Here is a 23,515-nt window from a genome sequence, read left to right as displayed (position 1 = left end):
AGTATTAAACTATGATGCAGCATAATTCCAACTGATTTGACCTGAATGATTTATACTCAACAACTCACCAAACAAACAAATTAATAAAACACAAGACCCACAGCTTGTCTCCAGCTATTCTTAAATATTACTGGACTGATCAGCCTGATTTTTTTTTTTTCCATTTTCTTTTTACATTCATGACTGTATTTTGAAGGACCTCTATGATTCTTGAAGAACCTTCAAAACCTTTTTTAATGCCTCCACACAGACAAACAAGCATTATGTTTTTGAGTGAACATGAAATCTGAAAAAACCCTAAGGGAATTTCTTCAAACTTGAAACAAATAACCACTGGGACTCAGGTATGAACTAATCCATTTTTGGTTGGTTTAAGGTCACAGAAACCTCACATCCACGCTGAGAAAAATATATAGATAGAAAAATGTAATGAAATAGTTGAGCACACAGTAAAAGAAAATCTGGCATCCAGCATTCTCTATAAATATTTTAAATAAATATCTATAGAATATCTGAGAATATAGAAAATATATACAAGAACAAACTATACTAAAAATATACAGGAGTAATATACAAGGATACACTATACCAAATGTAAAAGTACAAGTAGTATTCTGCAACAGAAAATATCAAAAATGGAACAGGAACATTTTATGGGGGAGGAGAGCTTAAAAATGTGTAGGTTTGATATATACGCTATAAACTTTAATAATTTACTTTTCTTCTTTAGATAAACTTAAAACTTAAAGAATTTTAGAAATGCAAAATGTATTAAAAACATTTGAGAACATTCATTGAAGTGAAAGTAAATGTTAAAATGTTCATATTTTCAGTTAAAACTGTTTAAGTTTTCAGTCATGTAAAATTCAAGTTTATCTTAAGGTTTATTCTTTAGATAGATCTCTAGATTATAGGTCAAAACTTTCAAAACTTAAGAGTTTGAGTTGAGCTCAAAACTCAAAAATATACTGCAGTGCTTTGAAATTTTAAGTTGTCTCAGCTTTTTTTTTTTTCTTTTTTACAGTGCAGATCTGTCGTTACGAATCTGTTTGCTAGCGAATATGGGAGGGTTAACAAACTCTCGGCCAACTTTGGGGTCACTAGACAGAATATGCCAGTGTTTCCTGACCACATTTTTTACTGACTGAGAAACATTATATAACATGGTGGCTCTGAGGTCCTCCAAACACAGTGCTGCCATTCTGAACCACCAACAGGCAAAATGTTGACTGTAGCTTTAGTCAACTAGCTGATGCTGTGTGACGAGTTGATGTCACTGAGGACAAGACACATCACAGTGTGATCCATGCATAGTAATATCTTTGAAAGAGGCTTATAGTAGCAGGAGGATCGACTTAAGCTCAAAATAAACTTGATCATAGGGGCATAAAGACACTTGATGAGTTTTTCCTCTCTTTTCAATATATATCAGTAGATGTTTCACCTTGATCAGTGTGTATTCCTGTCATCTTCACCAGTGTAGATAGAGGGGAAAGTAGGACAGCTGACAGGAAAACAACTAGTCAGGGGACTTCCATTCATCTTTTTAACAACTCTGTCTGTTGTACCTAAAGGTCACCGACTGCATGCAGTAATGTCACATGACCTCTGAACATGTTGTTCCCAGAAACAGATTGATACTTGTTTCCGTGTTCTTCCAGTCAGTGTCCTGTATTCTGTTACAGCGGTGGCATTTTTGTTTAGCCTTGTAGACAGATCCAGCTGCATCAATGTAAAGTCATATCAGTCCGAGAACTGTCCGTAGCTCTCAGCTGACTGGTTACCAAACCTCTGCCTTTATGACCCAGCCGCTGCGATAACCCGAAACCTTTTTTTTATTCCAAATCGCTCCTCACGGGGATGCAGCTGTAAGGCAGTCCATCGGCAGTCATGCACTACAAAGTGAGTCTTGGCTGCATCTCCGTCTCCGTCTCGTGTTCAAAAGCCGCCTCCAATGAGTCTGAAAAACATTGTGTCGCCTAACACATAATCCACATCACAGGAAAATGGTGTTTGGTCCCCCGGCAGCGTGACATCACTCAGTGTTTCCCCTCCTTGACCTTTGTCAGATGCCAGCGCCGAGGGCCCGAGGGGGAGGGGTCTGCTGCTGAGCAGCGCGTGCCCGCTCAGATATATTCAATATCTAATATCTCTTCAGACGAATGCGAAACAACTGAAAGAAGTGCGTGCAGTGTTTATGTGTTTTGTTGTTGCTGTTTACTTGTTAATGAGTTGTGATGGTTGGAGCTGTGGAACAGATGCTCTGCTTGAAGGAACACCAAGAACAAGTCCACAGGTCCATAACGGCTAAATCGCACAATATTCTGCAGTTTCCCCTCCGCCAGCTCCCTAAATGTCAACCCTGTTGCCAGCGTTGTGTAAGGTTCAAGCTCTGTAGAACTTCATAATACGTCCGGTAAAACTTTTCAATCAAACTTTCATTATGGAGAGGCATCATGGGCCCTTACTTTGGACAAAATATGAACGGTAGTCAATGGCGAGAGACAAAACGTTTTTTGATCCTGTTTGAACACACATTATGTTTGTCAATTTAAAGGACAATTTTACAGAATGTAATTTTCCAAAGTTTGGTCCAATGGGGAGAGACTTCATTAATTAGGTTGTAAACACTTACTAAATCATTAATAAACAATTATAAACATGTTATAACAGTTACATCAATGGGGTGCACTATTCAGCAAGGTCCAATTACTACAACTAATTAATCTTTCTAATGAGTTATAACATTTATAACTGGTAAAAGGGCAGAGGTGACAAAAGTACACACATCCTGTACTCAAGTAGAAGTGCAGATACTTGTGTAAAAAAGTAGAAGTACTGATTCAACTTCTTCACTCACGTCAAGGTCTTGTTATGTATTTTACATCATTATCATCTTACATAATTTTCATCTTGTTATATTAAACTTCTTGACGTTTTATTAAGACATGGTGACGAAGGTTACGTGCGAGTTACTTATGAATAAATATGTGACGAAGTTGACGGGTATAAATGCTGCTGATAGATAAGACAGAGTGAGCTAAGTAAGTGATGAAATCTGAGGCTTAACAGTACAGATAAATGTGGGCTCTATTTGGCAAGCAACAGATCACTGCTGCACTTTTTAATCTAATGTGTTGTAACAGCTTGTTAATGATTAATAACATCTTTACAATTTAATTAAAAGTCTAATCATAAACTCCTTTATAAGATAGTCTTGCTGCAAAGTGGTACCCAAGGTGCAACTTTGTAGGCCTTAAAGGAATAGTTTGGATTATTTAAAAATGGGTTGAGTGTATTAGCTACGGTAGATGGTGGTCGGTACACCACCAGTTTGGACAAGCAGCAGGAGTACTGGTGTAGTAACCTGAGCAATGTACTGCTGTAGACACGATCAACAGCAAAACATATTTTAGCCGCTTACATGTACACTGTATTTTCTGTGCTTTAACTTGCTGTCCGACAATCTTTTCTGATGAGAATCTGCTGTTATATGAGCCAAATATCGCTGTCTCTAACCCAACTCCAACTCTTTTTCGTGACCTAAAATTGTTTTTGTCATTTTGTTTGTGTTACTGCATAGCTTTGATGTTTGACGAGGTTAGTTCAAATTCACGGAAATCACACAATAACACAAAAAAAAAAAACCCCTCCTGTGTTCTGTGAGGTAAAATGAGCTTTGGAAGTGCGGTCAGTTTTATTCATATAGCCCAAAATCACCATTTTTTCTTAGTGGGCTTTACATTCTAAACAACAAATTACACTTTCTATTCCAGTGGTTCTCAACCTTTTCAAGCTGCAGAATCTGTCAGAATCTGGTAGGTGTTTGTGATTCCTTCAAAACATGTTTTAAAACATTGGTTGGCACAGTTGGCGCCTTGCATTTCTCGAGTCCTCATTTCTTTTCCAGTGTCCTGTTAGCTCAAGTCTCTCGTTCTGAGAGGCCATAGTAGTAGTGCTCCATAGTAGTCCTTCCATGTGATAGCTAGCGAAACTAGCGATATAGCTGCTTGGTTAAGCACAATACTGAGGCACAAAGACACCAAAATAAAAAAGAGCATCCAAATAAGAACTCATGTGCATCCATTCTTTGAGTCTCACAAAAACATACATATAGACACTTCAGTACTAACAGAAAACTACAGAGCATTTCAAAAGTGTGCTGAATGAATTTCATTTAAATTTGTTTCCACATTTTTTAAGGACACTTTTGTTGCATCAGCCAACGAAACATACTGCAGCAGTTAAAGTCTGATCTGTCCTGAGATGAGGCTTTATACAAACACGTACACCTCAGCAAGGAAACACAAGCTGATACAAAAAGTAATGCAATAAAAAAAGAAATGCAATAAGAAGCTAATAAAAGGGTGTAGTGGTAGCCTAAGTGTTGAAGACATATCCCATACAACTGCAAGATTAGATTCCAGCCTGGAACTTTGCTGCATGTCATCCTTCACTCTCAGTCCGTCTTGTCCGTCTCTGCTGTCAGCTTTCAAATAAACACGAAAACCAAACGCTTAACCCGCTTTAAAAAAAACTGATCAAAATGATTGTTTGGCTGATATTGATCCCCTGTACAAAGATCTCTGTCCCGAAGAGGTTTTAAGGAAATTCTTCTCTGAGCAGTGGTTCTCAAACTTTTTTCAATAACGTACCGTCTTTGAAAGATTTCTTTAGCCAAGTAACCCCGAGCCTGCAAAACATTTCTGGATTGAAAAAAAATATATATAATGAGGTACGACACAACGCTGTGCCATCAGATCACAAAAAAGTAATCTAAGGTGATTACTTTTAGATTACTTCAGAATCAAACATTGAAAATATTGCACCTAACTCTGAAAAGCTGGACGCAGCCACAAAACTTTGAGTTCCACAATTTGTTTTTTTTCTGTTTAAAAATCTCAAAACATTTTCAGCGCAAATAAAATGCATTTTATTTGGCATGGAAAAAATTTTCATAATTTTAAAATTGTCATTTAAGTAATTGTCAGGTAATTAATCCCTTACAATGTAACTATAATCCAGTTATACAGTTTTCAAATATAATCTGGGCTGAGTTTAGTCCCTGTCCAGAGTGAAAGTGTTTCCTTTGTTGCGTTTTTTTTTTTGAGATGTTACGGCTGTTGACAGTTTTAAATATAGGCATAGATTATAAAACGTGGTTTGATCAAAATGTCAGCTTTTTGGGAGCTAAGAAAAGGAGCCATGTTTTCAGCGTTGTGGCAGTGCATTTTGTAGACGATCCAGTGGTTTGTTTGGGTTAAGAAATCTTAAGAAAGAAAAGATACAGAAATCTCTCCCTCCTTCAGTTACTGTATATCGAAAACAATCACATCCTCTAAATTTGGTTGTGGTTTTCACAGGACGGTGACGATTTACATTGTTTTATTGAATTTGTCCTGTTTTTCAAACCTGTATTACCCCCTTCAGTACTGCAAAGTACCCTAGGGCTATTAAATCCTCCTTTGAAAGAAAATTTGCCCTGGAGAATTCTCATACTGAGGTTTCACTGTGTCACTGCGCACTTTGATGATGAAATGATGACGAATTTCATCATCAATGAGACTATGGATTGCTTTTTCAATTAGTCATCTACCTTTTAGTTTAAACAGTCAAAAAGAATTGAAACTAAATACAATTATATTAAACAGCATTTGAAAAGCTGGGACCAGACATGTTTTTGCAAGGTAACTTAATTTTCTATCGATTTACTATTCAAGTAATTATTTGATCTCTACCACAATTAAAATGATTAAGCCATTTGTTAACATATGTAGGTTTTTAAGAACATGCCACTGACAAAGCAGCCATAACCTGTTTGAATTCACCTGATCAGCGGTGCACCAGATCAGGGTTAAGGTTTGGAGACGGCAGCGATGCCTTAATAGAAACAAGAAGCAAATAGTATTACAATAGGTAGTTATGGTAGGTATAACAGTAGATAATATTATAATATTACCTTTGTGTTTTAGCTTCAAACTAAATGAGAGCATTTCCACAAACTAGAGCATGTTACCTTTAAAGTGAGTCCTCATACATTTATTTTAGCCTCACAGTTCTTCTGTTACAGTGCATTTAGTGATATTCTTTTTTCAAAAAGGTGATTTTAAAAGTCTTTTTAAAGAAGCAATCAGATGAGGCAAAAGTATTCACATTCTTTGCTTGGGTAGAAGTGTAGACACTTTGATTGTGAAATGTAATCAAAGTGTAAAAGTAAAAAGTAGCCCCCTGAAGGACATTTCTACCATCTGTTTCTGTGTAAAACTAAGTGATCCTCGCCTTTTTCTTTGCAGCCAAGTCTCCCTCTGATCTTGTTAATGTCTTTTATGTCGTTTTTGTCTTTCGTGTGTGATATACACTGATGCATGCACCAGGGAATCATCTCTTCTGTGAGTTACTGTCCCATCCATTGTTGAAACGGGTCTTGAAGTTGGGAAGGCGGTGTGCAATGATACAAAAGAAAAATAATCAAAATGTTTTGAAAATATAAGGAGTTTCTGTTAAAATGTAGAGAGGAAAAGTTTAAAAAAATGTCCTTATGAAAAGTAATGAAGTATTTCTACTTAGTTACTTCTCATCTCTGGAAGCAAATGTCCTTCCTTGACAGCAGACCTCTGATCTGGTCTCAAACTGAATGAAATAAATCAACAAAACTGATATTTATTGATCATCCATTGCCCCTGGTTTCATCAGATTGTGGGTTTATGTAACTGCATCCATATCCACCCATGCTGCGTGTGCCATATAATCCGTAACAGCTTTAGTTTTCAGCTTGACCACTGTGCAATCTGAGTAACCACAGTAGGTTTTAACAGCCCACCTGAAGCTATTGCATGAAAGTAACCTGAGTCTGAGCTGGAGTGCAAAGCTCGAGCTGAAACTCTGTTACAGTCCAGTTCTGCAGCGTGTAACTTGCTTGTATGACTCCCTTCCTCCCCCTCTATGATTTTATCAAAGCAGGACCTCTTCACCCACCTTTTCTTTCTTTCTTTCTCCTTCAAGTATTTATTTCTACTGAAATAAATTCAGATTCTCTTCAGTAGTTTTTACAGCACTTGCTATATCGAGTGCTCCCTCCCCCCTCCAGGTCCCCCAGAGCCTCACCCCCTGCTGCTACCAGCTGACGGGGAGAAAGGGAGGAAGAAAATAAAAGCAGGAGGAAAAAAAACAAGGCTTCTGGGAAAACAAACACCAGTCCGGTTTCTTGGCTCTCGTCTCTTAACCCTTTCAGTACAATCTGTTGAAAGGTGCTTCAGCAGAGTCATGGGTTATTCAGCAAAAAGATGTTGCATAACTGAACGTTTGAGAGTGTAATCCTGAGGGATAAATGACCAACTTTCTTTTTTTTAATAGCATTTTCTTTTTTATTGCAAATACATATACAAAAGATTCTTTAAAGAACAGTACAAATACATGGCAAGATCACAGAAGAAGAAAAAAAAGAGTACTGGGAACATCAGTTCTTTGATATTGAGAGGAAAGGAAATGGAGCTTGCAGAGCAGAAAGGATGGACCGTCCCTCTGGTGATCGCACAAACAAAACAAAACAAAACAAAACAAACAAAAAAAAAAAAAGCCAAACAGAAAAACTGAGATAACATTTTCCAGTTCTTTAGTTTTAAGTCCACCTCAAAGGAAATTCACAAATAACAAATAATCCATACACATTTCGTTAGATAGTCCCCCCAAAAAACCCTCAGAAAAAGGCAAATACATACTTAAAATAGACATTTACATACGATAAATAAACAAAAAAAAAAAAGACGATTACAGCGTGTACCATTTTGTCTAAGTACCCCCTGGGTTGAAACTTTTTTAAGAAAAGAAAAGGGGAAATTATATGCCATCTACATTGCAAAGAGGACAATTCATTAGTTGTAAGAATAGTATGCAAAATAATTACTTTGAAATAAAATTAAAGCTAATAAATAAATAAAGTTTTTCAACTGGTTTTGACCAGAGAGGGGAGGAGGGGGTGTTTTGGACACCAGCATGGTGGGAGACTGCAGGCGGAGGGGGGCACCCAAGGGGTCAAAGGTGACTTCCTGTAGCTGTCAAACACACGCTGTTAGACGGTAAGTGTAATCTCAGCTGTGGCCATCACACACACACACACACACACACACACAAACACACGCACACAAAAAAGTTGGAGAAAATGTAAAAAATCCAAGGCACGGATGGTGGAAAGGGGCTGCAGGCAACCCCCGTCAAGACAGCACAGCGTTGTGAAACCAAGTGTCTCCCCTCGTCCTCTGTATTGCCTAATAGCTTTCCGATGATCGTGACACACAACTCGAGGGAAAAAAAAACCAGCTTAAATACAAACCATACTCGCTGAATGGCACAGAAAAGAGAAAGCAACAACAAAACAAACGGAGATCCTTGTGTGAAGTTGAACAGAGAACCAGATACGGCACTACCAGGAGTGGTTAGCTGCTGAACGGTTTAAAATATAAAGCTTTTTTGTTTTTTTTTTATCTACAGGTACAAATAATTACCCCAAAACCCTCCCCGATCACCCCCACCCCTGACATGGGCAGGGTTGGGTCAAGTTAGTTTAAAATGTAGTCTGTTACGGAACAACTTGTGTAATTGGTAACATAATCAGTTGGTTTGCAAAAAAAATTAATCTAATGTGAATACTTTTGGGTTACTTTTGGATTACTTCGAAATGAAACATGGAAAGTATTATAAACATCTCAAAAAAACTTTTCAATGCCAATAAAATATAAAAAAATTGCATTGTTTTTTTTTTCTGGCCAGGTCCACCATAAACAGAAGCCGAGTTAATAGAGCATTGGTCACCATTAAAAAAAAGTTTAATAATATTGAAATTGACATATTTTAAAGACGTAGTCAATATATTCAAGTAATCCTTGACAATGTAACTATAATGTCACATTTTTCAAATGTAATCTTGGGTGATAGTTGCTTATTTTTTGTAATCTGATTAGGTAATCTAAGTTACATGTAATCCATTACCACCCAACCCTGCCCATGAGTTACAAACTGCCAGCGTATGAAGGGAAAAACAAAACAAAAAGAAACATACACAGTACCTACTGAAATATCAACAATCAATAAGTCCTCACAGAGGATTTTCCTAAGTCTTTTCATCTCTCTAAAAATATATATAGTTTCTATCAAGATACAATAGCAAGGCACGACGTGAGCCAATCACAAGTCCAGCTCTCCTCTTCTGCAAATTCAAGTGTCTGGTTCAGGGAGCAGCTCTGGAGGCGGAGCTCTCCCTGGGGTAAAGTGTTTTGGAGTGTGTGTGTGTGTGTGTGTGTGTGTGTGTGGCTGTACATGTCATTGTGTGTGTTGTCTCTCAGTCTCAGGGGCGGCGGAGGCGACGGCGGCTCAGGGTCTGGTGAGCTGGGTGTAAACCGGAGCCTGCTCCCAGTGCTGCGGGCTGCTCTGCGGGATGGAGGGCACCCCCGTGTTGTCGGCGATGGGCGTGTACATGGGCCTCTGGCTGGGGCTGCTCATGTAGCTGAAAGTTGAGTACAGACCCGAGCCCTGCCCCGCCCCCGCGTGGCTGTAGTAGGAGGCTGCGGCGGAGGAGGCAGAGGCGGCGCTGCCCCCACCCTGGTGGTCGGAGTAGTCGTACTGCTGCGCCCTGGAGATGGCCGGGTAGGAGGAGGAGGGGCTGTAGTGCTGCAGGTTGAAGGGGCTGTAGGCGACGTGCTGCGGGGAGCCCTGCTGCTCGCTGTAGTGGCTCGGGCTCAGCTGCTCCGTCTTGATCTGGGTCCTGTGCTCTCTGTCTGAGCCGCCGCCACTCCCGAGGGTGGTGAGGGTGTGCTGCTGCTGCTGTCCCTGCTGGTTTTGGCTTTTTGCCATCCAAGCTGCCTGCGGGCTGACTGGTGCACCGCTGCTGATGCTGTAGGTGCCGGTGTAGCTGACTGGGGTGGTGTTGCCGGGGCCGCTGGCGGAACCAGGGTGCCCGTTAGGCGGGAGGTACTGGTCGAACTCGTTTACGTCAAAGGTCTCGATGTGAGAGATGACATCGCTGCTCAGCTCACCGATGTCCACATCGCGGAAGTCAATGTTGAGCTGGCGCCCAGCAGGGCCATCGGGCAGAGAGCGGAGGCCGCCTTCACGCTTTAGGTCCATCTTGCCTGAGCTGACATCAGTCTTTGGGGTGGTGGGAGGAGTAGGGGGCCCCTGGGAGCCTGGAAGTTATAAGACACATAAGATTTAGCATTTTATGTTGATTTATTATTAAGTTAATTACTTTTTAAGCAAAGCGACAGTGCTGTAGAATGAATTAAACTTTTTAAAAAACTTTTGAAAATCTTTTTTTTAATCTTTTTCTAGGATTTTGGATGATCTTCACAGGGAACATGAGGCATTTAATCAAGAAAAATATTCATTTAAAATTCAGTCTGTGTTTTAAGCAAACCAACTGCATGGAGAGTGAATTATTTAACTTTTTAAGGCTCTGAATTATCTTCAAAGAAACAGTGAGGCATTCAAACAAGTGCTGACTTAAATGTGTAATTACTGTAAAGACTAAGAGGAAAAATATTAATTTTGAATTCCGTTGAATACGTTTTAAACAACCCAGGAAGGCTGGATAGTAAAGCCTAACTTTTTAAAGTGTTGAAAAATCTTCAGAGAGAACATGAAGCATTCAAACAAGCGCTTAAAGGGTTAAATCTGTCGCTCTTTTTTCTTTCTGCTCACCGGAGTGCTCGCCCGGAGAGTGCACCTCTCCCATGCTGGAGGCCGGGGAGTCCGCCTGCTGGAGAGCTTTGAAGATGGCGTTGGGGGAGATGTGCGTCTGCTCGCTGCCGTCCTCAGACTCGCTCTGCCCGTTCTTCACCGACTTCCTCCGCCGCGGCTGGTACTTGTAGTCCGGGTGATCCTTCTTGTGCTGCACCCGGAGCCGCTCCGCCTCCTCGACGAACGGCCGCTTCTCCCCCTCATTGAGAAGTCTGTGCGTAAAAAGGACCAGTTATGTGGTTTAATTGCTTTAAATACTCTATTCCAGGACAAAAACTATGTAAAGCGTCAAAGTTACATAGAAAAGATAAAGAGAGGATAAAGTGTAAATGTGCAAAGCAGAAACAAGATAAAAGTATTCACTCATTTCACGCTAAATCTGTGCGTAAAAGCTTAAAAACGCTGCATTTCCACTCACCTCCAGAGTTTCCCCAGAGTCTTGCTGAGCTCCGCGTTGTGCAGGTGTGGGTACTGATCCGCTAGCTTCCTCCGCGCAGCCTGCGCCCACACCATGAAGGCATTCATCGGTCTCTTAACGTGCGGCTTGTTCTTAGAGGATCCGTTTACGCGCACCGGCATGGGCACCAGGGTCCAGTCGTAGCCCTTGAGCACCTGGGACACGGCATCACGGATGCACGCCGGGAACTTATCGTCCTCGTCCTTCTTGAAGTCTCCGTCCGCCCTCAGAAGCCCGTTCTCGGACGGCCGGGTGTTCTCGGTGTCGGAGCCCGACCCGGACGGGCACGGAGAGCCCGCGGAGTCCTCGGACATGCTCGGGCTCGGGGCGTCAGAGAGACACTTGTCTTGTTCCTCCGTCATCTTCAGGTAAGGGTCGAGGAGATTCATACGAAAAACTGTTTGGTGCCAAATTACGCGTGAAACGGGGGGAATTGGTTCTGCTTTCTCGCGAGAGGAAAAGCCTCTAAATGGACTTTTACCTTGCCAGGATGAGTCTGATCAGTCTTTCAATTGAGAGAACAGAAAACTCAGCTGATTCTCCCTTGAATTTGCTCCGGTGCGTAAAACCGAGCGCTTTTACGCGCAGACTCCTGGGATGAATGTGTGTTTTCTGCAGGCGGATCCGCGCGTAAAAGGAGAAAAAGCCAAGAAGCCAGCTGGTGAGAGTTTGCTTTCAACTCTGCAGGATGAAACAAACGGTAAAGTGCTCCTTTCTAGTCTCCAAGTACAATCCCCAGAACGCGTGAGTGCTTTGAACTGCAGACGCTCGGCACGTCTGGCTTTATAACAGCGTGACCATGCCGCACAGGAAAGCCCAAAGCTGATTGGGCGACAGCACGTGACGCCAAAGTAAAGGAATTTGATCCCGTTTCTCCCCCCTTCCTCCTAACCAGCACAGAAAACACACACAGTCACTTTCTCTCAAACATACACACACACTGCCCACCAGCCTGTATATATGCTGTTTAATTTGGCTGTATTTTCCTATATATAGTTATAACACAGTAGAAGGAAAGAGCCATTTAACAAAAGATACTGAATCTTACTACTATACTATAATTTAGTAAAAGTGATTTTGTTTTTATTATGCAGGAAAAGATTGAATGAAAAATAAATTTACTGCAAAATAACATGGTGAAATACATTAATTCACAAGAAAGAATATCGCTAAACCTATGTAATTTCTGACATTTAGCGAATAAACTATGTATATATTACTACTACTAAACTATATTACTACTTTTTAAAACTTTTTCTTGTGTTTCTGAGTGTCTTTCTCCACACTAGGCCCATGCCTTCAGTTGTATCATTTGGTCAATAGGGGGAGACAGCAGTCTAGGAACCCAGCAAAAACTGCCTCTTTTCCCCTGCGTTGAGCAGCAGCAGCAGGAGCAGGAGGAGGAGGCTGGAGAGGAGGAGGAGGAGGAGGAGGGAGCTCTAGCAGAACTGCTGCAGTGCAACAGTTGCTGTCAAACATCAGCTTCTGATTTGTGTCGCTCATCTCATTTCCAACAACAGAGCAATAATAATCCGGTGAATGGCCAATTCTGTTCTGTTTGCTGACTGTTCAGCTTCCACACTGGCCTCACTGTTTGACCAATAAAGTCGAGAACATTTTAAGAGTTGTGTTACACAGTTTTATAATATTTCTTTTGGAATTATACAGATAATCTAAAACTTAGCTCTCAACACAGCAATGTAACAAGTGTTAGTTTACCTGGTATCCTTTGGAAGGAAACAAGTTTATTTACCTAATTTTTTGCTCATTAGACATAATATTGTAAAAGAACACAGTTAAACAGTATCACTATTGAAGGGAGCAGGTAGAACTTTTACTTAAGTAACAGTATCAATACAGCATTATAAAAAATACTCTATTACAGGTAAAAGTCATGCATTAAAAATCTTGCATGAAAGTATGTAAATATTATTTGCAATATATCAAAATAAAATTACCCCCCAACATTTATAATAAAATGCATGCAATATTAGATCCATAATACTGATTCATTATCAGTGTTGGCAACTCTCTCATCCCAACTCATCACCTACAAATAATTTGTCATCACCCCTCAGTGTCTGATACTGAAGCACGAGGTACCCTGTAGCAACTATATCTGATGCAGCCTGAAAGCTGTGATCAATGATGCTGAATGGTTCCAGTTTGGTCAGGGTTAGACAGAAAAAAAAACCCTAAAAATAACTATGTTAAGTTACATACGTCATGTGATGTCATTAAAGCGGCAAAATTCACATGAGGAACTTGTCACTGAAGTGACTAACAACCTGAAAGTAAAATGGAAAAAGTAAAGTTTGACATGGGACAAGAACCACAGTCTCTTGGGTGACAGTCCTGGGTTTGTTTGAGCGACCCATCTGCCCTACCACCTCCATGTGTGGACTTTCTCCCTCGTTAGTTTTTTTCCCTGAGCTGAAGAGAGAACAGGAAAGATGGAGAGGGAATGGGGAGAAGACATGCAGCAAAGGGCTGCAGGCTGGAATCAAAGACATGACCGCTGCAGTCTCAGTGCACGCAAACTGAGTGACCAGGGCACCTTCAGTTACTTATTTAACTACATGTTGCAGTAGTTGGGTGGTACTTTAATTCCATTCAAACATCAGTAGCTTTTTGAGTAGTTTTGGGTCATGTAGTTTAGGTAGTTAATTGCAAACTACACATTCATAGTATTTTCATGGTGTTTTTTGTCATACAATACAGCACAATGCAACAGCTCATTGGCAAAAGTTCTTACTTGGTATTTCATTAAATCAGTTGTGATTTCTTTGTCCTCTACTTAAAAAACCTCCTTGGCCTGCCCTGGTGCATAAATCAAACACACCTACAATTAACTCAGTGTCATTTCAGTTGTATTTGTGCAACAGTGTGAGATTCCAGGCTCAGATTGTGATCATTTTCAGTTATGTAGTTTGGATGTAGCTGAATAACTTTTTGAAAGTAGTTTTAGTTTAATAAGAAAATGTTTTAGAGAGTAGTTAAGATACAGTTTAACTACCTTTAACTGTGAAATAGCTAGTACATTCATAATCTATAGTTTTAAAGTAGTTTCCTCAACAGTTTTCATACATTTGTGACAATCTTTTTAATGTTGTGGCTGGTCATGGTAGAGGATACTGTTGGGTATTTTAATCTGCGACAATACTCATCATATTTTATATTTTGGGTAGGAAATCTTAATCTGTAGTGTTACCTGGAGGTCAAACTTTATGTAAATGGAGTGGAGTAGAAATGACAAAAGCTACCTCAAAAATTGTACCTAAGCACAGTAATTGAGTAAATCCACAACTGTATTAATGTGCATCACTTGTGAGTTTATTTTCAGTTTTCAGAGATCCTCACCTGGCACACACACGCTCCCTTTGTCCTCCCTGTGCAGCCAAAACACAGTGCCATCGACCCTCCAATCAGAGTAACCTGAAGTGTTCTGTGGTCACTGATGCTAACCCGGCTGCACACGCCCCCTTTGATTGTTTATTATGCTTTGTGGAGATGTGGAAATGTAAATCTCACTCCGGGCTAATGTGGACAACATGTGCTACCTGAAGTCGCTTTTAATAGCTCACAGATGTCAGGTCGAGCTAATTTCACCGCAGCTGCTCACTTGGTCACTCTGGAGCTGCACGAACGGACACCCACAATCCTTTTCTGCAGCAGATACAGATCTTTTTTTTCTTGCTTTAACTTTCTCCCAGTTCCTGCCTCTGAATGCTGTAATGTTGCTTGTTTGCACTGAGTCAAACTCTGAATCACTCAGTAATTCTTTCTCTCCCCGACCAATTAGGGCCTGTGGTTCCAAAACACTAAAGCCTTAACATCAGCGGCTCCTTCGCTCCCCCGACGAGTTTATTTACACGAGACATGCTTATTTAAGATACTCACTTTGAACACAAATAAAAGGGAGCAGTTTGGCCCTGCGTTAATAGCTCGTGGGACGACGCTGCGGTCGCGTGTGCACTGCGTGCCGTTACAGAAGGCCACCAGAACGCGACCGTGTTTGCTTGTAAAGCTACAGAGGCGTGAACGCATTGAGTCACAGAGTTGCGGCAGAGGGGTGGAAAACATGGTGTTGCTATTGACAGAGCAAATACGGCTAATGGAGGTTTGAAAACGGAGGGAGAGGATGGTGAGGTGGAAGGACAAGGAGGAAAATCGGACGTGTAAATGGAAGATAGAGAAGCAGAACCAGAGGCATTAAAAAGAAAAATGAGGCAGTTACACTGTAAAAAAATATACACTGTGCCAAAGTGTATTTCAGCAGTAGTTAAGTAATGTAATTTTTTGGATGAGTCTCATTCAAATTTCTGTTTCAGTCTATTTTTGTGGATTATAACAACTTGAAATTATATCCCGTTCCCTTACACTGCAATTCGTAACTCAGCAAATCATGTTTAACAAACTGAATTAACACACTAAGGTTACGATAAAAAATACTTTTCCCTGAAACTGTATGGGTAGCACGGCAGTATGAGCAGTAGTTTACTTTTGAGTAAAGCAGATAATTGAGTTGGAAAATTAAAAACCTTTAAGTTGACCTGCCTTAAATTTAGGTTGCATTAATGCAAACCGTTGATTTGAAAGTGGTCAGATTATTAAGTACATATGACTTCAAAGAATTGTGCAAAACTTACAATTAAAGTAATTTTTAAAAGTTGGTCCAACAGTTTCAACAACTATTTTTTTATTAATTAAATTCACAAATTTTACTTCTTCAAGTTAATTAAACTTAATTATTTATTTTCAGAACACTTTTAAATTTAAGCTTTTAAAAATGAAATAAACCTCCCAGCATGCATTATGTGTGAGTTAAAACTCTCTTGTGAATCGTCTTTTTTTTTTGAATCGTTGTTTTTTAGAACAGCTACATACACTGATCGAACCTTTTCCTTGAACGCTGGCAGTGAAGAGCAGTCAGTGAGTATACCTCAAACACACATGTAAACACACACACACTTTGTGACAGCACTCGACCTCCACTCCCACATGACATCTTGTCAAAACTGCAAAAAACAAAATCAACATATGGTCGAACACACCTGAATTCACTCCTCCTCCTCCCCCACATGTCACACAGGCAAGTTGGACTCCAAAAAATGATTCATATGACAACTGTTAGATAATAAACACACTGAATATTTAATCATAGATCTGAAACTTTTTATTTTTTTTACAATTTTTTACTCAAACTAGTTTTATCCAACAGCGCAGTTTGTGAGAGACGTGTCTGTGGTTTCGAAGCCGCTGCAGGATCAAAGTGTCGTCCGTTCTGTGGTCTTTTTAGGAGGCCGGGGATGACCAGAGGCGGGCAGGGCGAGGTCTTGGGAAACTTCTCATCTTGACTTGGAGCTACAGCGTAAAAAATCTGAGCAAACAGTGGGAGTCAACTGCTAAACTCTGTCTGCTTTTCTTGGGGAGTCCCAGTGGGCCTGCTTTACATTTCTGAGCTTCACACCTACAGTATGGATGTGACAAATGAGTGTCCGGGGTTCTGATATACTATTTTAAAGGTGCAACATTTGCCAATTTAAACAACAGTATATTAAAAGTGCTGTAAGTGATTCTGGAGAAAGATAGTTGATTGCTGAGTCTCACTTTCAGGTTGTCAAATATGTTTCAGCGGTGACCTGTTTGATCACCATAAGCCAGTGAATTATTTCTGAGAGGGCTGGTAGCGTCTGTCTTAAGACACTACATTTCCCACAAATCCTGTTGTTTTCTGTCAGAAAGAAAGTATGATCATTTGTCCTGTAAAAAACACTTATCAGCAATTTGTTGATGTTTTTTTTGGAAGATTATTTTTTTGGGCTTTTGCCATTATTCTTGATAGGGACAGCTTAAGATATGACGGGAAAGGCGGGAACAAATGGAGATGACACGCAGCAAATGGGCCACAGGCGGGAGTCGAACCAGCAGCCGCTGCAGATGATTAACAGGGACAGTACATGGGCCGTGTGCTCTACCAACCAAGCTACCCCAAATTTGGTGACTTTGAATTTTTGCTAAAACCGAAGGAAGGAGCTTGAGCCCAGTTTTCCCGTCGACCAAAAACTGACTTCAGCAGAACAAATACTTGATTAATTGATTGATTATCAGTCCTCTAAATTACCTTAAAATGTTTCAAATTGCACCATGATAAAATGATGAGTATTTAATGTCTCTGGCAGTTACGTGATGACGGCAGGGAAAACATGGGAGGATCAGAGGTATTCTAATTCCTGAGTAAGAATCTGAGGGAAGCATCTCATCTCTGGGTGCCTGTAGCCTTCAGATAGGTGTGACGTGCCATTCTTAGAAGGTCTGGAGTGATTAATAGCCGCCGCGAGCCTGTGTGTGTCTGTTCTGCTCTGATCTGAGTGTCTGGGCACCGGGTGTCTGTTGACCGAACGTCATTCTGCTCCTCGTGCTGTTTAAACAACACTTAGGAAAGACCCAGGCAACTCCCGGGGAGGATTCTTCTGTCTGCCATCCATCACTGACCCAACTCCTGCTGCAGAGTCTCCCTCCATGTCTCCGTTTCTTGCTCAATCCAAGAGCAAATATAATGACATTTCACTCTTAGAAATAAGGGTTTTTTTCACCAAAGAGCTGAGGTTCTACCCAGAAACATTTGCTTCTTCAGAACCCTTTTTTGAAGGGTTTATCAAGGGTTCTTTGAAAGACTTAGGGTTCATACGTTCATCCAAACAACCCCTTTTGGAAGAAAGAGTTCTTCAAGGATTGTTAAATCACTTGAAGAACTCTTGTCAAGGCTTCTTTGTATCACTGTATGAAAGGGTTCTCGGTAGAACCTCCTGGGTGGGTTCTAGATGAAACCCTTGGAATATACCAAGACTGTCGGTAGAATCCACTGGGTGGATAGTAGATAAAACTCGTGGAATATAAAAAGGTTCTCTGTCGAACTCCCTGACTGTGTTCTAGAGAAAACCCTTGAAATAGTACAAGACCTAGGTAGAACCCACTGGGTGCGTTCTAGCTAAAACTCCTGGAATATAAAAAGGTTGCAAAAAACACTTAAAATCTTGTTAGGACCCTTAGAAGGTGTAAAGATTCTGGAGGTAATCCCGAGAGAGGGTTCTAGGTGGAACCATTACACCATAGAAGGATTCTCTGTAAACCTCTCACTGGAGGTCCTGAGTGAAATCTTTCACAGATGGTTCTGGTGTAACCTGTAAGGGGTAGAACTCTTTGAAAGGGTTCTATAAAAAGTTCCACCAGGAACCAAAAAGGGCTCCCTTATGAGGACAAGCCAAAGAACCTGTTATGGTTCTCCTTATCATCTTTATTTCTAAAAGTGTAGCTGGGCTGAGAATCATCCTAGGTAATCCCGTCCAAAAGTTAGCGAGTCAAAAATCCTCTCCAGACTAAATCCTGCAGAAAACGGACCCGATCACTTCATGCCCCTGGACACATTTCCCAGCAACCTGAGTTGCTGCTGATTAAAATATGTGCATTAACTGATCATACCGCACTGTACGAGAGGTTGGAAAAGCGAGAGGAAACCCAATCCACTCGGGCTGAGTCGAAAAAGCCGCAGAGGAGTACCATTTCCCTCCGAAGATATGGCTTGTGCAAACAGCCCTCGCTTTAACAATAACAATGGTCTCACCCAGCCAGGCCAAGCTAACTAATGACAGATCCACACCTTAATGCTGAGCAGTTGTTTGGGTTTAGGCGAAGGAGGACGTGTGTGGTGTGTGGTGTGTGTGTGTGTGTGTGTGTGTGTGTGTGAGGGGTGGTTTTTGGGGGGAAAGAATGGCAGTTGTCAGCGGGTGGCTCGTGCCACTGGAAAACTCCCTCCTTCTTTCCTTCCTTTCCCTGGACGGAGAGCAGCACCCATGATTCGGGCGGAGATTGTGGGAGAAAAGCTCTGACGCAGCGAAACGCTACTCTGAGCGACGGAGGACATCCAACTATAACGCAGCACATTTTTACAGCTTATTGAATTGTGCTGGAGGCAGGATGGAGTGTGAGGGAGGGCAGACGTCTAAAATTATTCTGCAGGGCACTCTTTAAAATAAAGGCGCTAACCAGAACCATAAAGGGCTCTTTGGCTTGTCCCCAGAGGAGAACCCTCTTTAGTTCATGGTAAGAACTTTACTAAGGGTTCTTCCTTCTTCCATCAAATAAGCTCAAGATGGTTGGAACGTTGGTGCTATCTAGTGAACCAGCCCACAGTTCCACCAACCTGTTATTTTTTTGGTTCCAGCTGAGAACCAGCTCTTCAGGTTCCAAAGCAGTTTACTTTTGGTGGAAATGCTCAGAAACAGAGATTCAAACTTATCTCTTTGAACTGGAACGGTGCCTGTTCCATGTTGATGGAAAAGGGCCTTCATAGAGTACTATCTACAGCCAAACATAAAGTGTGATGCCTAGAACCATCTGTCAAAGGTTTCACTCAGAACCCTCAATTGTCCCTTTCTCACAAAGTAAGCTCTCATTCTTCAACTGGTTCTGTTCAAGATTCTTTGTCATTTTTAGGTTCTGAGCTAATTTATTTTGAATGGAAAACAGAATGGGGCTAATTCTGTGTTGTTGGAAAAGGCCTGTATGAGAGGTTCTACTGAGAACCCTTTTATGGCGTAATGGTTTCACCCAAAGCCCTTCCACCAAATTAGCCCTGGTTCTTGACCCGGTTCCATTCACGATTCTCGGAACCTTGGTGCTGTCTAGCAAATCAGTCTACGTTTCCACCAGTTTGAGTGGAACCGTCGTAATCAAGGACGTCATCAACAGAGGGTGTAGAGTATGATACTCCTACTTTGGTTCCCCACGAACACTTTTTTTTTGGCTCCAGCTGGGAACCAACTTTTAGGGTTCAGAACCACTACATTTTTGGTGGAAATGCTCCAAATGGTTCATAATTATGTGGCAGTAAACCAGAACACAGAAAACCCCTTTATATTCCAAGGGTTTCATCTAGAACCAACCCAAGGGGTTCTACTGTTACGACTGGCATTATTATTAGACTTGGTGAAAGAGTTCTAAAAAGGATTTCAACAATCACTGAAAAACTCTACTTTCCAAAAAGACTTTTAATGAAATGGGTTCTTATTAATGGAACTCTTATGAAGAGAACAACTAACAAACTCTTTCTATAAAAAAGTTCTTTAGAGTCAAATGGTTCTGGGTAGAATCTCATGAGCTCTTCAGAAAGGACCCTTTTGGAACACTTGTCACATTGTAGAAACACACAGTATATGTTTTTGGTCCTCTACAAAGAGGGTTCTACCAAGAACTATGGTACAAAGTACCTGACAAACCCTTGGTTTGTCAGGTACTTTGTACCACCATGCAAGAGTTCTTCAAGGATTTCAACAATGCTTGAAGAACTCCTTCCAAAAAGGATTCTTTGGATGAAAAGTGTTAATGGAACCCTTAGTCTTGCAAAAACAACCCTTGATGAATCATTTTTTCAAAAACGGTTGTCCAGAAGGAAATGGGTAGAACTTCATGAGCCTTTCAGAAAGAACTCTATTAAATCTTTTATTTCTACGAGAAATAAAGGTCCTCTGCCCAGCAGGTTCAACCGAGAACCCTTTCATATTCCAAGGGTTTTATTGAGAACCCTTTTGGGACTATGGTACAAACAACCCTTGACAAACTAGTTCTTCAACAGTGCTTGAAGGTCAAAAACAGTTATTTGGATGAAAAAGGTTCTTAATGGAACCCTTAGTCTGACAAAGAACCTCTGACAAACCTTGTCTTTCCCTTTTGGAACCCTTATTTCTAGGAGTGTGTGTTTTCGGTCCTCTCTCTTTTGTAACAGTCACAGTTTGTTTCTCAGCCAGCAGTGCTCCTTTTCCCCTCCGAGCCCCCCTCTGCCTTTACTCTTGTGGTTGATGATAATTGGTGCCTTGCAGTGTGTAATGATTTGATGTGCTTATTGGGGTTATTTGGTGTCAGGTGGAGGCAAATCTAATCTTAGCCGCATGTGCATTGTAAGTTCACAAATAAGTGCATCTCTTTCAAGCCAGAAAAGATGCCTCATTAAATCAAATATAGAATAAGTGTAATAGAATAAGTGTAATACATACTCCGTACTGAAGCAGGATAGGGTTAGGAATAGGTTGGATTACAGTAATGGGGTAATTTGGAACACTACAATTATGTAACATTATTTCTGTTTTATGAACAGTACTGTATTCAGCGATGGTTTAATATTTTATTCAGTCATTTGTGATGTGCAAATCTGCAGCTTCTTGCAGACACTATGGAGAAAATAAAGATTATAAAAATGCTAGCTAATATCTTTGCCTAATTAAATGTAATCATTACTTGAATAGGATCAAACCTGCCTCCTTACATTTGAATGAAAGCATGTCTCATGTCTGGTCCCACAGAAAGCCTGCGTTCTTCCTGCAGTCAGAGATCTACTTAATGAAGCAGTGATGATATCTGGCTGCTTTGGCCGGCTCGCTTCAACTGCGTCCCTCCATCCTGCTTTAACCGCAGCCATCCGGATTAAAAGACCGCTTTTAAAGGAAGGACTTACAAACATTTAATGACATGGATAGTCACTGCCAAGTTTGCTAAACAGAAAAGGCATTTGGCAGACAGAGGGGAGAATCAGCCTGTTCAGTCTCAATTTTGACATTAATCCTGCGATCTCTATGCAGAGGAATTTTTGATTATTATATGATAAAATTCTATACATAAGTATTATGTCACAGGTGTTTGTCCAACATCTAGTTACCCGTTATTGTTCTGGTTTATCTGTTACAGTAAATTGTTTGTAGAAGTAAATGGTTTGGATTCATTCAAGTTAATAACTCCAGAAATACTGGTAGCAGAGATGCTGCTGTTATTTTATAGTGCATACACTGTAATTTACATAATTTACAGAGTATTACTGTAAATTGGATTACAGTAGATTAAAGTAGGACAACTGTGGGTTTCTGGTAGTTTTACAGTATATGCCAGCATGTCACTGTACTATTTCTATAAATCTACACAAATAAAAAAGTAGAAAACACAAGCAAATACACATTTAAGCAAAAATATAGCTGCAAATTTTAAGCCCCCAATCATTTGTACAGCTGGTTTTGTAAGAGTAATATTTGGAACATTTGAATTGTGAATTCTCAACAATAAACTTATTAATGATAAGCTTTACTGAACTCATGAGCATAACCTCAGACGGTGAATTAAAGTACCATCAAGATCAGTGCAACAGAACATTTGGCTGGTACATACAACAAAAAAACATGAGCAACACAATGCCTTTGATAAAATATATAAATATGAAACAGACTAGGGGAGGTGGGGGGAAGGTAAATATAGTTTTAATGCTCCTACTTGGATTAACACACTGACACGTACCTCAATTCTCCATCTGCTCGACACTTTGATGATTCCAGGTCCCCACTCCCTTTTGAAAATCTTCCCATTCCTTCCTGTTTCCTGCTGTACAGTCGTCTCTATAATGGCAGAAGTAAACATAAGTTAGCTAAACACAACACAACTTTACCAGCTGTCTTTGTTGGCCTCTATTGAGTCTAAGGATAAAGTAGCAACGACTGGAAAACTGGTGAAAGTTTTGTAATAACACCTTAGCTTTGCTGTTAGCTGCATTGATCTTCAGCTAGCTATTAGAAACCTGACTTAATGAAACAGGACTAATGAAACATTACATGAAATGTCATCTGTTTAACAATCATAAAACAATACTTGACATGGCCAACTTTCGAAAATAAGCTTAACATCACCTCTTTGGTTGAACTGCACATTCACTGCTCTTGTTTGAATGAAGTTGTTCTGTCCAAAGTCATGTCCAGGATACACCCAAAAATGAGTAGTACGAGCAGTTTGATTAATAAAAAACTGTCATAACATCATAACAGAAACATCAGCCTACAGTCATCAGCACAATGTTGATGGATATTGACTAGACATGTAAAGGCATGATAGTATGTTTCCAACCACTTGAGTGAAAATACTGCATTATGCTGACAAATCACAGTTATATACTGTTATTTTTAACCAACTGCATTACCCTGTATTTAACAGTATTTAACGATCATCATGAAATACTGTACAGTTGTAACTGCAATTCATAACAATGTACCTCTTCTAAACTGAAAGCTATATGGAAATCGTATTTGTAGTAGAAAGCTTTTTCAATAAGCAGCACAAGGTCATGTCTGAAGATTTTAATCTTGCAGATAGTTGCGTGATTTTGCAGTCTTCAATGTAAAGTAGCAGAGTTGGTGTGAAGTGAGAGAAGCAGGGGTACCTGCTGCAGTTCGGTGAAACGCCGACACCTCTGGCTCCAGGCTTTCATAACTCAGAAGGTGCATGCTGAGCCAACCA

The 23,515-nt window shown here is 40.4% G+C and overlaps 1 protein-coding gene across 1 annotated transcript; it reads right to left on the bottom strand.

The window, feature by feature from the left end:
* Positions 1 to 7,336: 7,336 nt before the first annotated feature.
* Positions 7,337 to 11,931, bottom strand: LOC146311654 (transcription factor Sox-9-B-like). The gene is made up of 3 exons (XM_084741011.1): positions 11,150 to 11,931; positions 10,693 to 10,943; positions 7,337 to 10,178 (listed from the first exon to the last, which is right to left on the bottom strand). The coding sequence occupies exons 1-3, from the start codon at positions 11,575 to 11,577 to the stop codon at positions 9,367 to 9,369; spliced, it is 1,491 nt and encodes a 496-aa protein (XP_084597137.1). The 5' UTR covers positions 11,578 to 11,931; the 3' UTR covers positions 7,337 to 9,366.
* Positions 11,932 to 23,515: the final 11,584 nt, after the last annotated feature.

Source organism: Lutjanus erythropterus, chromosome 17 (assembly GCF_056507025.1).
Source record: "Lutjanus erythropterus isolate fLutEry1 chromosome 17, fLutEry1.hap2, whole genome shotgun sequence".
NCBI lineage: Eukaryota > Metazoa > Chordata > Actinopteri > Lutjaniformes > Lutjanidae > Lutjanus > Lutjanus erythropterus.
The sequence above is the reverse complement of the archived record's forward strand: the minus strand, read 5'-3'. Positions and strand labels throughout refer to the sequence as shown.